The sequence below is a fragment of the Rhinolophus hipposideros genome, assembly GCF_964194185.1.
Source record: "Rhinolophus hipposideros genome assembly, chromosome: 9".
Lineage (NCBI taxonomy): Eukaryota > Metazoa > Chordata > Mammalia > Chiroptera > Rhinolophidae > Rhinolophus > Rhinolophus hipposideros.
This window is the reverse complement of record NC_138055.1, coordinates 25,496,211-25,513,955: the sequence shown is the minus strand read 5'-3', so window position 1 is coordinate 25,513,955 and position 17,745 is coordinate 25,496,211. Positions and strand designations below refer to the sequence as shown.

General features: G+C 36.5%; 1 protein-coding gene across 1 annotated transcript in view; it reads right to left on the bottom strand.

The window, feature by feature from the left end:
- Positions 1-9,508: 9,508 nt before the first annotated feature.
- The window catches only part of LOC308502878 (C-type lectin domain family 2 member D-like), a 29,546-nt gene continuing 21,309 nt past the window's right edge, over positions 9,509-17,745 (bottom strand). Inside the window, exons 4-5 of the mRNA XM_081061396.1 lie at positions 12,480-12,583; positions 9,509-10,711 (exon numbers count right to left, since the gene is read on the bottom strand). Coding sequence (XP_080917522.1) covers positions 10,573-10,711; positions 12,480-12,583 — 243 coding nt within the window. The 3' untranslated portion in view covers positions 9,509-10,572. The remainder of the gene's footprint in view (positions 10,712-12,479; positions 12,584-17,745) is intronic.

Here is a 17,745-nt window from a genome sequence, read left to right as displayed (position 1 = left end):
ATCTCCATTTTTATGAGATCATTCAGCATTCTTATTATCAGTGTTTGGAACTCTCCATCTGATAGATTGTTTATATCTGTTTTGCTAGTTCTTTTCCTGGGGCTCTGTTATGTTCTTTCATTTGGGATATGTTTCTTTGTTTCCCCATTTTGGCTTCCTCCCTGTGTTTGTTTCTATGTATTAGGGCTGTTACGTCTTCCAGTCTTACTAGAGTAGTCTTATGTAGTAGGTATGCTGTGGGGTTCAGTGGTGCAGACTTTCTGGTCACCTGAGTCATGCATTCCAGGTGCATCCCTTGTGTGGGTTGTGTGTGCCCTCCTCTTGTAGTTGAGCCTTGGTTGATAATTGCACATCAATGTGAGGGACTGACCCTTGGCCTCACTGGTTGTGAGGACTGGCCTTGACTACAATGGAAGGGTTGTTGTGCAGGGGCTGATCCTACAAAGCAGGATCAGCCTCAGCAGGACCCTGGTGCCTGCCCAATCTGCCCCTTGGGTATGTCATACTTGGAGAGGCTAGGTGATGCTCCAGCTCATTTTGAAGCTGGCCACTGGGGGCGCAATCTGCAGGACCACCTTGGAGGGGATCTGCTGTAGGTCTACTTCAGCCGTAGCCTGTGCTCGACTCAGGGCCACCTAGCAGGAGCCAGGAAGATATTTGCAGATGTCTGCCACCTGTGCTGTGTTTGGAAGTGCCTTTGAGAGGCCAAGCCACGAACCAAGGCCAGCTGCCTCTAGCCGGCTTAAGGCTACTCAGCCAGAGGCACATGGCATTCTCAAGCCAGATGCTGCTTGTTTGGGTTCCATGAACCTTAGAGAGATTCTAGGAAAGTGCAACTTAAGCCAAGACAAGCAGCCACAGAAAGCAGCCTGGGTGTGCCTGAAAGTTGGGCGGGGCCAGATCTCAAATCGCTAGGGCGGGGCAAACAAATGGTGGAGACAGAAATGGCGGTTGCCTGTGTTTGCACGCCAGGAAGTAGGAGGGCTTAACAAAGGAACAATGGCCTCCACCAGTTCCTCCATCCATGAGAAAGCTGCCTCTCCAGCCCCCATCCCAAGCCAGACAGCTCAGTTCCCTACCATATGTCCCTGTCTCCTTTCCAGTTGCTGCCCCAGTGCTGGAACTCAGAGTGAGTGATTCCACTGTTGGGTAAGTCTGCACACAGTCTCTTTAAGAGGAGTGCCTGTGAGTGCAGCTGCACTGTCTCACTCAGTTACAATCTCTGCTGTTTTTCACAACCAAACTTATGGGGACTCCTCTCCCCAGCACTGGAACTCTGGGCTGCCGTGGGGCTGGTATCTCTCACTCCTTTAGGGGGGAGGGGATCCCCCACAGCTGAAATAGCCCTCCTGATCTTTAATGGTCACATACAGGTGTGGGATCGGCCTGTTCAGCATCTCTGACCTTCCTACCAGTCTAGAGGTGGTTTCTTCCTCAAGTCCTTAGTTGAAAGGCTTCAGTTCAGCTTGATTTTAGGTGATGCTCAACAATGGTTTTGCTATAATTGGTTATAAATTTTTTTGAGGTTGTAAGAGAAGGTAAACACAGCATTTACAAACTGCGCCATCTTGGTTGTCTCTCTAAAATGTTCCAGTCTTCAATTTTTTTTTCAAATGGACATAAACTAACACTTATTCCATTCTACATATCAACTGTGAAATAACTGTCACAATGTAGCACCATTTTCATAGGAAATTCTTTAAGTCTTCTGGCACATAGAATCATAGAATATGTAATATTTGTGAAACAATAATGACATAATTGTGTATGTAAAATATTTATTTGAAATTTTTGTGCAATTTAAGTTCTAAAGATATAAAAACCCAAGTGTCACATGTTAATAAAATATTAAAATAATATGAGCATGCCATTAACTTGACACTGGTTTTGTAATTATATAAAAAATATAAGATGTCTTACATACTAAGCGATTTACATTGAAAATCAGGGTTAAACTAAACATATTTTGACTCACTAGTTTTCTTGATCCTTCTTTTAGCATAATGTATGTACCTCACAAACATTTTACATAACTTATAAACATTTCTGATTACAGAGTAGCACTGAGGTAGTAAATATCAGATATATGTTCACATAGTCATTAATATACCATACAAATATAAGCCAAATGTATCCTTTTGTCAAAGTCACCATGTAGAGTATGCAACTTAATCAAAAAAAAAAAAAATCAGCTAGGGAAGTCAACAATGTCTGCATCAGTCATTTCTGGGCAATCAGATAGAAATCTCACCTGTCAGTGTGGGGGCAAGGCACTGTTCATGACTGGGAAACCCGAGGCCAAAGCAGGCATCTTGGGTAGCTTTTCAGCAGTTTGCTTCTGAGTGCTGTTTTTATCAACAGCTTCTACTGACTGCAGAGCATTCCTCACTTTTCTCCAGGCTTTGATATGGGAAGTATTTCAGAGGATGGAGATGGTGCCTTTTGCTTTGTTCTTCTCAAAGATGCATTTTCTAAAGATATGGAGTAGCTTTCAGGAGCTCCTCATTCCGTTCTCACTATACCTACTTTAGAGAGACCTAATTTGTTTCATCAATACTCGGAATTCACTACACAAAAACCTGGTCTTCTTTGGGTGTGGCCAAGTTCCTGTGGGGCAACCAGAGACTCCAGCATTGGAGGCAATGGATCTCATGTTTTTTCAACTCCTGATGGCAGGAGTTTCAAATACAGAGTTTGGAAATTATATTGAGCTTCATCAAAGTCAGACAAGACTTACTTATGAGAAGAATTGAAGGGGCACTTGCAGATTGCTTCTGCATTTTCTTCTTTGGCAAAAGCTGAAAACACCTTTATTTTCTTCCTCCTTCATATTGTTTAGATTTTGTGATATCTGGCAAGACTCTTTGCTAATATCTATTACATACCATTCTTTTGGTCCCAGATCATTAAGAGGTTTGAGTAGAGAGGTTCCTCAGGTTGATAATCCCTCAACAGCAGGGTGTGTTGATCAAATTCCCATTTGCTGTATATGACAGGGACATGTTATATTGTCACTATTGTCATCTGGATTTTCTTTTTTCTTTATTTTCTTTTTATTTTAAACCTTTTTAAATAACTATATCACCATGAAAAATAGAAAAATAAGTTGTGAATTTGGAAAGAAAGTGGGCAGTAAAAATCAGATATCATTTTAAAATGTTTCACTTATGTTTACTAAAGAATACAGTATTAGATTGGTAACAGTTATACATAACTTAAAAAGAAAAAGGGCTCTATTATAGATCCAGAAAAATCAAACATTAAAACAGCACCTATAGTATTCCAAACAACCACAGTAAAATTGACCTCATCAGTTCATTTACTCATGCCATTAATTCTTATTCCATTTGGGTTAGCAGTCTCATGAAGTTGTCTTGTTTCTCAACTAAAAAGTGTTCTGAAAATTCTGATCAGCACCCTGGAAAGATCTGAACATTGTCCATGCAAAGCCCCTGAAGTTTACCCCCAGCAGTTTGAGGTCCTTGGTTTTCTATGAGGTTCTGAGGTGGTCCTTCTTCATTGATGACACAAATCCTGACCTAAGTGGTTGCAGACCCTTCAGACAAGCTTCAGAGTAAAAGAAAACTATCTGTAGGTGACAGCTACACAATTCCCCCTCCCCCATTATACAGAAGATAAAAATTGAAGTACAAAGAAGTTCAGTAGCTTGCCCAGGCTCACTGAGGAAATAAGCAAAGTCAAGCATGCTCACCAGGAAGCCTGGTTCTTGCGCCTGGTTCCTGGGCCTATCTGCTGGTGATGTTGGCAAGGTAACTTGCCTTCTGAACAAAGTCAGAGGAGTCTTCCCAATACTACAAGCTGAGATTCCATAATCAACCCCCTGCCTCTTGAGTTTTGAGGTGTGACTGTTAATGTACCTCTTTCAAGTAAGCCACCAGGGGGCCCACAGTTTGAAGCTGTCTTGCCAGACATGAGTGGAGAGAATTTAACTCTGAGATCAATCCCTGTGAACTCTGAGGGGCTGAGACAGACCACTGCTAACCATGTGGTCGTGCCCTTTGTACACATGAGAAAAAGCACAGGGACGTTGGCAGGGGAGGGAGAGGGAGTGAGGAGCTTTTATAGAAAGGTATCTCTTCTGAGCTAAAGAATTACAAAAGGTGCCCCTTCTGGACTGAGGCAGCGCTACCTCAACCCACCCAGATAGAGGACTTCAGGGTTTTCTTAAATTCATCACTCCTTTCAGTTTTCCCTATTATAGGTGTAGGTATTTTATAATCCAAAACTTATTTTTAAATAATATTCTCCACCTCCAACATCCCAATTGGAGTATTTAGCTTAGAGATAATGAGATTCTTTGCAACTGGCTGCAGATCAACTGTGTAGCTTGAAGATTTAATGATATTGTGCATATGGAAACATCAACAAGTCCATTATAGGTTTACTGAGAGGAGAATATGTGGTAGATCTGATAATATTCCCAGTAGAGAGATCAATGTCTTTAGGATGTTTTCTTCTGTTTCATGATGAAAGGAAAGAATTCTACAGAACTGTCAACAAAAGAATGCATTTGATCTCAGATGGAGGAAGTAGTGCACCAGCTTTTTAGGTTTGTTTTGTTTTCTCCTCTGCGACAGCAGGAGGGAAGTAGGGTGGTAGGGGGAGGAAGTGCGGTAGGGGTGGATGGGCGGGTGGGTGGGAACATCCTGTCCATCTTCCTGTGGGGCTCTGCATCCACTTTCCTGCTGCTTCTCCCATTTGTCCCTCCTGGTTTCTGCACCTAAGTGGAGGAAGTGACAGCTTCTCTGTAATAGCATAGCCCAGTGCCTCCTCTGCCTTGTGGGCGGGATTCCCAAAAGCTCTCTAGGAGCTGGGAAGTCTTTACCTACCCGGAATCATTTTCCTGCCTGGAGCTCAGGACCTGGTCCCACCTCCTCACGACCACCATCCAGAAGTGGGGAGAAGGTAGCTGCATGTGGGTGCGGGAAATACTCTGTATTTCCATGAAATGGAGGTTACTGTTCACCTTATCAGAAATAGATTTGGTGAAGTGTGTGTGTGTGTGTGTGTGTGTGTGTGTGTGTGTGTGAGAGAGAGAGAGAGAGAGAGAGAGAGAGAGAGAGAGAGAGAGAGAGAGATTGAGATCCAAATGGGTTCAAGGGATCCCTTTTCTAGATTCTGCTTTATGCCAACTTATTTAGGAGTTAAATCAGTTAGCTTGAGACCATTGATTGGTTTATTCTTGCCAGAGAGCCAAGATCCTAGGGAATGGGGCATAAGACAAGTGAGTTTGAATGGACTGGCTAATGATAGAGAAAAATCATACACAGACATTGTTGAAAAGGGTGGGTCATGTAGAGGACAGCAGAGGCAGGATTGGAGCATCAGTTTCAAAGTGAGTACTAGAAACTGGGAAGAATACTGAAGGGTCAGTGTTGAAGGGCAATCGAAAAGTATGCATTCTTCACAATTTTGCTCAAGGCACACCATACTGACAATCTTCTCATCTTATTTGTATTTTGTCACCAGATGTCTCTGCAATTCAATACTGCTCAACAGAGAGGAAGCCTTACCAGGAAACGTGCTAATTATAGTATCAAAGAAAGATGAAAGATGGTTAAAGAGCAGAACAATCTGTAAATCTGAAAAACATACTGTGATGGTCATAATCCAGGATCCAAATGAACTGGTAAGGCTTGAATACATGACTAAAAATGTCCATAGTCTATTTAACTAATTAGAAAAGGAATTTTCTTTGCAATTATATTTTATGTTACTCCTTTTTGTGACATAACAAGAACAAAGAACAATCCATTGCAAGAAGGGTATTCTGAGTCATTCATTGAACCATTACATGCTTGTTACATTTTTGGCTTCTGTGTGACAAAACAGACAGATCTCTCCATTCTAATGTAAATCAGATCTCTAGACTAGAGGGTCAGCATGAGTTTGTTTACCTGAGGAGGTAGAGGCTAAAATGAATTTGAAATGAGTAGGAGGTAACCAGCAAACATAATCTGTGAGTGGTTTGAGGGTGGAGAGAAAGTAGAGCAGGGCTTTCTCAGTAGTGGAAACTGTTTCTGTCTGATCATTCACAGGATGGTTCTGAGTAGCTATTGTTTTATTATAATGAAAGAAAACTGGAAAGCAAGTTTGGAAGTTTTTGTTGTTTTTTGTTTTCAGGGAGAAAGAAGTCAAGTAATTTCCAAGTAATCTCCTTTCCAAATAATTTTACCCCATTATTTCCCTGACACAAAATTCCCTGCCTTCTTTTCCACAGCTCCTTTCACAGAACTACCTTCTTTCCTTTTTCTTTTTTCCTTTTCCCCCCAGAAAATCCAATACATTCAGGATCTGAATGGAACACTCTTCTAGATAATACTTATTAACTTTATTCTGTGCACATTTTTCAGTAGACTTTTATAAAATTAGTAAAGTATTTATGTATTTACTTATTAATTCATATACTTTATTTTAAACTCAATTAAAAAGTTTTTTCCTCAGATAAAATTTAATTAGCCCGATGTTTTAATTTTTGAATAGTATACACGTAGTCCCTCATGACTAAATGCAGATTTCCTAATGTATAAAAGCAGAGTGTGTCAAAGATTTCCTGTGAAAGACTCAGTTAACATGGTTCTATCTTTTCCCTCTTACAAACAATGCCACGAGGTACATTACTGCCCAGCTGTTTATTCGAGAATTTCTATCCACTAGGAAACTACAAGTAGAACTGCAGCAATATAATCACATGTGTACATTCTTTAATTTGTATTAGATATTGGCAGTTTTCTTAAAATAATCTGTAACAATTTATAGTTTCATTAGCCAATAGTGAGAATTCTAGAAAACTTCATTTTGTCTTTGACTCATCAAATATTGTCTCTCTTTTATGTTTTAATTTCATTTATTTCTTCTGAAATTCTTTTTAAATGTTTTCTGGAATCTTCTCATTCTATCATCCAAGTTGTTTTAGTGTCTTATATATTTGTTAATCTCTTTATTTCCTCAGGTTTAAGTTCTCATACATTAATTATTCCTTCAGTTTAATTGAATGAGTTGTTTATCCAATTCATTAAATACTTTAATTATTATTTTTTCTTATAAAAGTTCTGTTTAGTTATTTTAAAATTGTGTCTGTTTTTGTTTTCATAGTCTTATTCTTTCCTTATGATTGTTTTCGCTTCATAATACACTGTTTCGGGTTTTTACTTACCTGGTCTTGGATTCTCCTGATTCAAATCCTCCCAGATAGTATTTTTTTTGTTTTCTGTTGTGAGCTCACCATTAAGGTGAATTAAGTGCCAGAAAAGATTTTTTTTTAATCGAGGTAAAATTGTCACAGAGTAAAATTAACTTTTAAAGTGAATAATTCAGTAGTATTTCGTACTTCACGAAGTTGTGCAACTACCACCTCTATCTAGGTCCAAAACATTTTCATCATCTCAAGAGGAAACCGCATACCCTTGAAGCCTTTGCTCCCAATCGCACCATCACACCCAGCCCTGTCAACTGTCTTTATCTCATCTATCACACCCAATCTTATCTGTCTCTTATGTTTTTACCTATTCTAGATATTTCATATACTTCGAATCATACATTATGTGACCCTTTTGTGCATGGATTCTTTCACTTAGCATATGTTTTCAAGGGTTATCCACATTGTAGCAGGTATCAGCTCTTCATTCTTTATTATGGCGAAATGATATTCCCACTCCGGAATAGTTCTACATTTGTTTCTGCTTATTACCACAGGGTTATTGATGGTTTATCTCTAGTTTTCATGTCAATTTCATTGCCATGGTGTAGCAAGCCCAAAATGAGAAAACAAAATGTAATATCAGAGGTGGGAGGAGAAGCCACTTCTTCCCAAGCTTAACATCAACTCACTGCAAGGAAAAAAGCTTCAAATCTAGCCCATTAATGCAGAACAGATAATGAAAGCAAGTATTGTCTCTGAGACACACTTAACCGAAACCTGGCACAGACTAAAAGTGACTGCCCTCTATTCAGGAGAATAACCTCTTTGCAGAGAAAACACTTTAATTATGAGATGAAAGAGTAAGGACATCTACTCTTGCATATCACATGAATCCAGTGGTGATACAGATGGCCTAGATGTACCACTTTATATAGTATTGAAAATCCAGTGTTAGTTTAAATGTGAATTTAACTGTTTTTATTATTTAGGAATGGCTGTTGTTTAAAAATGCTAATATGTAGAAAAATGCTAATAATTTCAAGTCCACCAGGGATTGCTCAAGATCTTTGCTAGTATCTCAGCCCCTTTCTCTATCATTATAGTCAACCATAAAAAGTAAAACTGCATGTATTCAAACTGGTAAAGCCATAGGAGCTATCTCTTTTCTTAGTTACCAACAGTGTATAGGATGAAGCTGATGATTTTGCATTTTATTCTACACATTATTCTATTCAGTTTCTACATTGAATTCCCTACTGTGAACAGGAGTTATTATTTCACCATGTTTCAGTTTGCACATAACTGTAGTTTTTATAGCAGCAATTAAGACCAACCACTGTACACACCTTTTCTCCTTTATTTATTTTTGTTTTCTTCTCTTTTCCAAAATAGTCTCCTAAGGATCACAACAAATGTATTTCCTGTGCTTGTGGTATGGTGTCCTCAACACTGGGCAAAAAACAAACAAACAAACAAACAAAAAAAACAAAAAAAACATGGTTCAGGCCCATTGATGGTATTACATGCACCTTGTAAGTTCTTCAGATGTTTCCTCTTCTCTCCTTTCTTTATTATGCCCTTCTATCACTCCTAGTAGATGAATGTTTGAGTTTCTCCATCAAGCACCAATGTCTCTTAATTTTTTCACATTTGTCAATTCCTTATCTCTTCATTCTGCATTCTCAGTGATATCTTCCACTCAACCTGCTACTTCACTATTATATTTAGCTTTTCTCTTGATTATATTTCAACAATAACATTTCATTGTTTTCAAGATTACAATTAAGACTTGTTTCCTACTGTTTTTTGCCTATTTTATGTCCTGCTTCTTTACCTCCTCAAGAATAATAAGTATAATCATTTTAAAAGTTTTTTTTTTTTTTTCGGAGGTTGGTATAGTGTTTGGGGGCCAAATAAAATCTCATTAACATGGGGTAATTAGAAGGAAAAAAGGTCAAAATGAGTTAGTAATTCTTCTCTTCCTTTCAGACCCATTGCTCCACATAGCTGCTACCAGACGAATCTTCCTAAAATGGTTATTTTTGTTAGATTACATATATGTCTACTTTATAATTCTGTTCTGCACATATGCACTGTTGAAGACTAACTTCAACTGAAATGTAGTGTATTTTATATCCCCGTGACTATATTATGGCTACTAATTTGCACTTTATAATCCCTTCACTTTCTTTCCCATCCCTACCTCCTTTCCATCTAGCATTCATCAGTTTTTCTCTGTATCTCTGAGTCTATTTCTGTTTAGTTTGCTCATTTACTCTGTTCTTTAGATTCCACATATAAGATCATATGATATCTGACAAGTCAGCCAATAAAGGAACACACACAGTCAGGGAAGTTAAGAAAGTTTATTGTGACAAAGTCTGTCGTGCTGAGCAACAGTGGTTACAGTCGGGGCTGCGCATCTAAAGGAGACTGCTGTCTGCAGGTGCAGAACAACAGACATTCTGTCTGTTGTTTTCTTGCAGACATGGCTCTATCTGTAAGTCAAGGTCTATCGCGTCCTGCATGACAAGAGTTGTGAGGAGCGCGAAGGGCAGTGCAGGGTTAAGAAATACAGTAGCCAAGAATAGAGTGCAAGCGGAGCCAAAGGACTCCAGCCTCAAAGGACTGAGCCCCAAATTGGGCCTACGCATAGTTTTATTGATTAACAAATGAAGAAGTAAAGCTTGTTAATCTCAAGATCTTTCATACATTATAATAGGAAACTGATTTAAAACAATCAGCCTTGCCTGCAGACAGTGGAACCATAAATCTCAGGATGTATGTACCTCCCGAAGGGACAAAACCTTTATGCAAATGAATAGATGGAGAACTGATGTTACCACATCATTGAGTCACTTCCCCTGCAGGTTGTGGAAAGGAATGCAGCCACAGAGGCAGAAGCTGTCCTTAGAGGCAGAAGCTCTCCTTAGCTGGAAGATGGGGGTTTGTGCCCACCTCTGTCAACCCCACAAGTTCTCCGGATGGTCCTTACATGACTGTGCCTGGCTTAGGTTGCTCCCCCTGTGGGGAATCTTACCCGTTATTGGCTAACCAGCCATCCTTTAGGGCCAAACAGGGAAACATAAGGTGTAAGCACAAAGGTGAAGCAAAGTCCTTGAAAGGATCCATCTCACAGACTCTCCTTTCATTATGGGAAGGTACAAGGAGAGGACGGGTAGGCTGCTCCGTGGCAACAAAGGTCTCTGAGACCAAACAGTATTTTTTTCTTTTTTTAAATTTAATGTATTAGGGTGACAATTGTTAGTAAAATCACATAGATTTCAGGTGTACAATTCTGTATTACATCATCTATAAATCCCATTGTGTGCTCATCACCCAGAGTCAGTTCTCCTTCCATCACCATATATTTGATCCCCAAACAGTATTTTTCAATGTACATCTGAAGATCAGCTGGAGCTTTGCCTCCTAGTCTGGGTATATCTGTCTGGTCTGGAACAAATCCACTTCCTCTCTGTATAACGCCGAGCACTACTGACACCTTTGTCGTTCAAATAGGCAAACTCACCTCCTCCTTTAATAGGAAAACTGAAACAGAAAAAGCAGAATCAATTAGTTGTCCACTAAATGTAGGGTGCATTACACATATCTCTTTAATATTAAAAATTATCCATATATATTATGATCTCTTTTTAGAGCCAAACTGAATTCCCCATGATCCTATAACAAGTAGAACTAAGATTCATACATAGATGGATGAAACTACAGGGCCTAGGCTATTTTCACCTTCTTCATTTTGTGCAAGACAAGGTGAAGAAATGCTGCTGTGTTACAGGTAATTTTCTGTTGTTCGTCACATGCCCTGATTTGGTCCTGGCCTATGTATAGACCACTAACAAGTTAATGGGCTTTGATTAGCTGGAGATACAGTAAATCAGGTACAAGGACAGTGAATCAAACCTATCTTATGTCAATAAGCGCAGTATTCTTTCAACTATATCCAAAGCCACACTTGGCTGGTGGCAGAGGTTCTGACACCTATTTTCTCTCCAGTTTCAGCAATATTCTGTTTCCTTAAATAACTGAAGACCTCAGCAGCTTTTTCTACATCATCATAGTTCTCCTACTTCCCTACATGTTTTAATACTGAAACTACAGTGCTATTCAGCTGAATTTAAGTGTCCTTACACAGACATTTGGGTCAGCTTTCAGATTATAATTGTCTCCTCTTTACCCTGAAATCACTATAGTCTAATATGGCCTCCCTGTGAGATGAATAGGGCAAGTACACTTGATTTTGTTGAAGCATGCTAGGCTTTAATGATATATTTTTCATTTCTAGTGTGATGAACAGTTTTCAAAAACTGGAGAGTTAACAATATATTTGATCCTTAAAACATTTTGAGAATGAGAAAGAGTAAATATTACTATTTTAGTATTTAAAGGAAGAATTAGAGGTTAATTTTAAGTATTTATGAAGTATCCACAATATGCTAGGCACTACAGATGCAACAGTGTATAAATATAAGTTTTCTTTGATTCATAAAACTTACGATCTGTCCAAGATCAAAAGGCTAATGAGTAAGAATTAGTTTTCAATCTTACCAATGTCCCGTCCAGTGCCCTTTCCACTAAATACAGTTATATTTTCAATGTTGACAATTTTATAATCATAGAGCAGTTTTTTAAAAGCTCCTCATCTCCTCAGACAAGCAAACATTTAGTGAAATTGTCTGAATCCAAGTTTTCCTGCATTATCCAAAATTGTTTCAGCAACATAAAGATTCTATAAATATACAGTTGAGATTAAATTCAACAAAACAAAGTTTACCTGTCTAAACATCATAACTGTGATCTTATTTTATAGGCACTATTACCATCACCGATAATCCTTCTGTAAATGGCTGAAGATTGAATGCAATGGTAGCTTTATATAGTAATTTAGCTTGCATTTATATAACATTTAAAAGTTTAAAAAGTACAGTCATGTATATCAAAGCCTCTGATCTTCACATCAACCCTGTGAGCTCAACAGAGTGAATACACTTGATTTTGTTGAAGAGGTAAGAAACAGATGTGAATATATTATGCGGTTTTCTCAAAGTGAAAAGAGCTGGTAAATGACATGGATGAGGCTGGAATCAACTTCACAGTCATTCTATCTCACCATGCCACCTATGATAGACTTTGGATTGATTTAAGGAGTTTGCAAAAGCTTTGCAAAATACAACTTGCACTATCTTCCTTTATGATTAGTCTTAAAATAAGTTTTAGAGCATGTAACTAAAGAACACTTTAGGTTTCATACAAAGTGAATTCAACTATAAATATTACTGCCATATTTTTCAAAACTTACCATCTGCTCCATTCAGTGCCATTTATCCATTTCCAGGGTTGGTCTTGTTCTCTGCTCAGCCCAATCCAGTGGTCAGAGGGGCCTTTGTACCTCAATAGGAAATCCTTTCAGAAAACACAGAGATGATGTTCACCAATCTGTCATTACCCAGCCTCTCCCAGAAGAAATCTTGCTTCTCTGCTATATTCTTTACTATGCTTGCAATTTTCTTCTGTTTAATTTTGTATTGTTTAATAATACATAGGGCACAGATATGCTTTATTATTATACATACATAGAGAAGATTAAACTGAGAGAATATTATTGTTAACTTGTTTGCTTTTATTTCAGAATAGTACCCCTTTGTATTAATATTCCATAATTTATCTATTCTACAATTTGCTGACACTCAAGTTAATTGAAATTTGAAATTATTATGAATGCTATTACAATATTCTTGGCAACTGTCCTGGAATGGAATTATTAGGACACATTCTTGTCAACGTTACTAAACGACACCAAAATCTTTTCTAATGTAATTGCACCAAATTATACTCATAGCAGCAGTGTGGGCCAGTTTCCTTTGCTATACATCCTTGTCAACACTTATAGTGTCTTTATGATTGCAAGTATTGACTTTAAAATAACTAAATGTATACTTTTCCTTTATGATTAGTAGATTTAATGACTTCTTAGGGAAATCTTTACTCTTTTTGAAGTGATAAGGATGACCTTTATTTTGCTATTCTTTTTTTAGTTCCTTGAAGTATGTAGTTAGATTACTGATTTGAGGTGTTTCTTCTCTTTTAAGGTATGCATTTACAGATACAAATTTCCCTCTTACTACCACTTCCACTGTATACCAGAAGTTTTGGTGTGTTGTATTTTTATTTCATGTGTCTCAAGGTATTTTCTAATTTCCCTTGTGATATTTTTCATTTATAGTGAAAAAAATCTCTTGTGTTTTTTTTTTCATTTATATTACATTGTTTTATATTAGTTTCAGGTGTACAGCACAGTCATTAGACATTTATGTAATCCATGAAGTGATCCTCCTGATAAGTCTAGTACCACCTGGCACTATACATACGTGGTTATTACAATATTATTGACTATATGCCCTATGCTATACTTTACATCCCTGTGACTATTTTGTAACTACCAATTTGTATTTCTTAATCTCTTCCTCTTTTTTCCCCAGCCCCCAAGCCTCCTCCCATCTGGACACCATCAATTTGTTCTCTGAATTTATGAATCTGTTTCTGTTTTGTTTTGCTTTGTTTATTTTGTTCTTTAAATTCCACATATAATTGAGATCATGTGGTGTTTGTCTCTCTCTGGCTGGCTTATTTCACTTAGTGTGATACCCTCTAGGACCATCTATGTTGTTGCAAATGGTAAGAGTTCATTTTTTGTGGCTGAGTAATATTCCATTGTAGATATGTACCACATCTTTTTCATCCAATCATCTATTGATGGGCATTTAGGTTGCTTTCATATCTCGGCTACTATAAATAGAACTGCTGTGAACATAAGTGTGCATTAATCTTTTTGAATAAGTGTTATGGGTTACTTCAGATAAATAGTCACAAATGGAATTGCTGGGTAATAAGCTAATTCTGTTTTTAATTTTTTGAGTAACGTCCAAACTGATTTTCATAGTGGCTGCACCAATTTGCAGTCTCACCAACAGTGCACAAGGGTTCCCTGTTCTTCACATCCTTGCCAACACTTGCTTTTTATTTTTTTGATGATAGACATTCTGACAGGTGTGATGTGATATCTCATTGTGGTTTTAATTTGCATTTCTCTGATAATTAATGATGTTCAGCATCTTTTCATGTCTATTGGCCATCTGTATGTCCTCTTTTGAGAAATGTCTATTCAGGTCCTCTGCCCATTTTCCAATTAGATTGTTTGGTTTTTTGGTGTTGAGTTGTATGAGTTCTTTATAAATTTCAGATATTAACCCTTATCAGATGTATCATGGCTAATATCCTCTCCCATTCAGTAGGCTGTCTTTTCATTCTGTTGATGGTTTCCTTTGCTCTGCAAAAGCTTTTTAGTTTAATGTAGTCCCTTTGTTTATTTATTTATTTTGTTTCCCTTGCCCAAAGAGATATAGAAAAAAATATTACTAAGAGCAATGTCAGAGAGTTTACTGCCTATGTTTTCTTCTAGGAGTTTTATAGTTTCAGCCCTTACATTTAAGTCTTTAATCCATTTTGAGTTTATTCCTGTGTATAGAGTAAGAAGGTGGTCCAGTTTCATTTTACATGTATCTGTCCAGTTTTCCCAACACCATTTATTGAAGAGATTGTCTTGACCCCATTGTATATTCTTGCCTCCATTGTCATAGATTAAATGACCATATGGGCATGGATTTATTTCTTCATTCTCTATTCTGTTCCATTGATCCATGGGTCTGTTTCTTTGCCATACCACGCTGTTTTGTTGCCTCTCTTCCCACATTGCTGAGAGGTTTTATCATACATGGATGCTGCATTTTGTTAAATGCTTTTTCTTTATCTATTGATATGATCATATAATTTTAATTTTTTATGTTGTTTATGTGGTGTATCATGTTAATTGATTTGCTGATACTGAACCAACTTTGCATCTCAGGAATAAATCTCGCTTGATCATGGTATATGATCTTAATGTATTGCTGCATTCGGTTCACTAATATTTTGTTGAATATTTTTGCATCTATATTTATCAGGGATATCAGCCTATAGTTTTATTTTGTTTTGTTTTGTTTTGTTTTGTTTTGTTTTGTTTTTGTAATGTCTGGTTTTGGAATCAGGGTAATGGTGGCCTCATTTAAGGAGCTTGGAAGCCTCCTCTGCTCTTGAATTTTTTGAAATAGTTTGAGAGGAATATGTGTTAATTGTTTGAATGTTTGGTAAAATTCACCTGTGAAGCCATCCAGTCCAGTACTTTTGTTTGTTGGAAGTTTTTGATTACTGATTCAATTTCATTAGTAGTAAATGATCAGTTCAGATTTTCTGTTTCTTTTTTGTTCAGCCTTGGACGATTGCATTTTGGGGGAAATTTTTCCACTTCTTACAGACTGTCCAATTTGTTGGCACGTAGCTGCTCATTGTATTTTCTTCAATTTTTTTGTATTTCTGTGATGTCTGTTGTTGCGTTTCCCTTTTCATTTCTGATTTTATTTATAATAATTGGGTCCTTCTCTCTCTCTCTCTCTTTTTTTTTTTTTGATGAGTTTGGTTAAGGGCTTATCAATTTTGTTTAAGATTCATTGTTTAATTTCCACATATTTGTGGATTTTTTTAGTTTTCCTTTTGTTACTGATTTCTACTTTCATTCCATTGTGATTCCAAAAGGGATTTTTTGTGATTTCAATCTTTTCAAATTTATTGACATATTTGTGGTCTATCATGTGGTCTATCAGAATGTTCCAAGTGCACCTGAGAAGAATTCTGCTATTGTTGGTTATAGTGTTCTGCAGATGTCTGTTAGGTCTAATTGGTTTACAATATTGTACAAGACCTTGTTTTCTTATTATTGTTCCATTTTTGAAAGTGGAGTATTGAAGTCTCTTAACTATTATTGTAGAACTGTTTCTCATTTCAATTCTGTTCCTTCATGTATTTTGGAGCTTTGTGATTAGGTACATATATGTTTATGATTATTAGATATCTTTGCTATATCAAAACTTTTATTAAGCTACAACGTCCTTTCTTCCATGCCTCTTGTAAACTTTCTTTTTTTTAGTCTATTTTGTCTGACAGGAATATACCTACCTTGCTCTCTCTTGGTTACTATTTACATGGAATATTTTTTGTCATCCTTTTAGTTTCAACTTCTTTGTGTCCTTATATCTAAGGTAAATCTCTAAGGTAAATCTCTTGTAGATGAATCTTTTTTTTTTTTTCTTTAATCTGCCTGTCTCTGTCTTTTCATAGGATACTTTCATCCATTAACATGTAATGTGACTTATTTTAAAGAAGGACTTACTTCTGCCATTTATATTTGCTTTCTGTTTTTTTTTCAAATCTTTACTTCAACGTTCAATAAACGTCTTCTGTGTTGTTTTTTTAATTCTTTACTTCAGCTATAACTGCATCTTTTGTGTTTAGTTGATTTTTTTGTAGTGTACCATTTTGATTCCCTTCTTTCCTTTTCTGTATAGTTTTTAGTAATTTTATATATTGTTGCCTTGGGGATTGCTAACATGTTAAAGTTATAATAACTTAGTTTATAATATGAACTTGGTTTCAATAGTATCTGAACATTTTGCCCCTATATGTCTCCAACCCTCTCTGTTTACATTATTGTCATAGATTACACATTTGTGTACTGTATGCCCCCTAACATTGATTTATATTTTTTTATGAATTTACCTGTTAAGTTATATATGAAAAGGGAAAAGCTATAAAGTAAACCAAAAGTACAGTAATTCTGGCTTTTATATTTATATATGCGTTTACTCGTGTGAGTTTTCTTTATTATTTTTGCTGTTACTAAGTACTTTAATTTCAGCCTTTATTATTACTTGTAGGATACATATACTAGTCTACTCAGTTGTTGATTATCTAGAAATACCTTAATTTCTTTTCCATTCTGAAGGGTAGTTTTGCCAGATACAGAATTCTTGGTTGGCAATTTTGTGTGTGTGTGTGTGTTGTGTTTTTTTTTTTCAGAACTTTAAATATGTCATTCCACAGCTTTTTGGCTTCCACTTTCTTTCAGAATAAATCAGCTGTTAATCTTTTTAAGGATCCTATGTACATAGCTAGCTGTTTCTCTCTTGCTGCTTTCAAACTTCTCTCTTTGGGTTTCAACAACTTGACTATTATTTGTTTCTCTTTGAGTTTATCCCATTTGGAGTTCATTGAGCCTCTTAGACATGTATATTCATCTCTTTCATCAAATTTGGGAAGCTTTCAGCCATTATTTCTTTAAATTTTTTTCTACGTCTGTTTCTCTTTTCCTTCTGTGATTCCAATAATAAATATATATATTTATTTATTTATATATATATAAATATTATATATATAATATATAAATATATATGTATATGTATTTATATATATACAAATATATATATGTAAATATATATATATTTATATATATATAAATATATATATAATATATATATTTGTCTCCATATGTTGGTCAGGTTTTTTTTTTGGTCTATGGTTTCCTTTAGCTCACTAAATGTATTCAAGATAGTAGATTTTACATCTTTAACTCATAATTCCAATGTCTGGATTCCCACAAGGATGATTTCTGTTAGATTTTTCTTTCCTGTGAATGG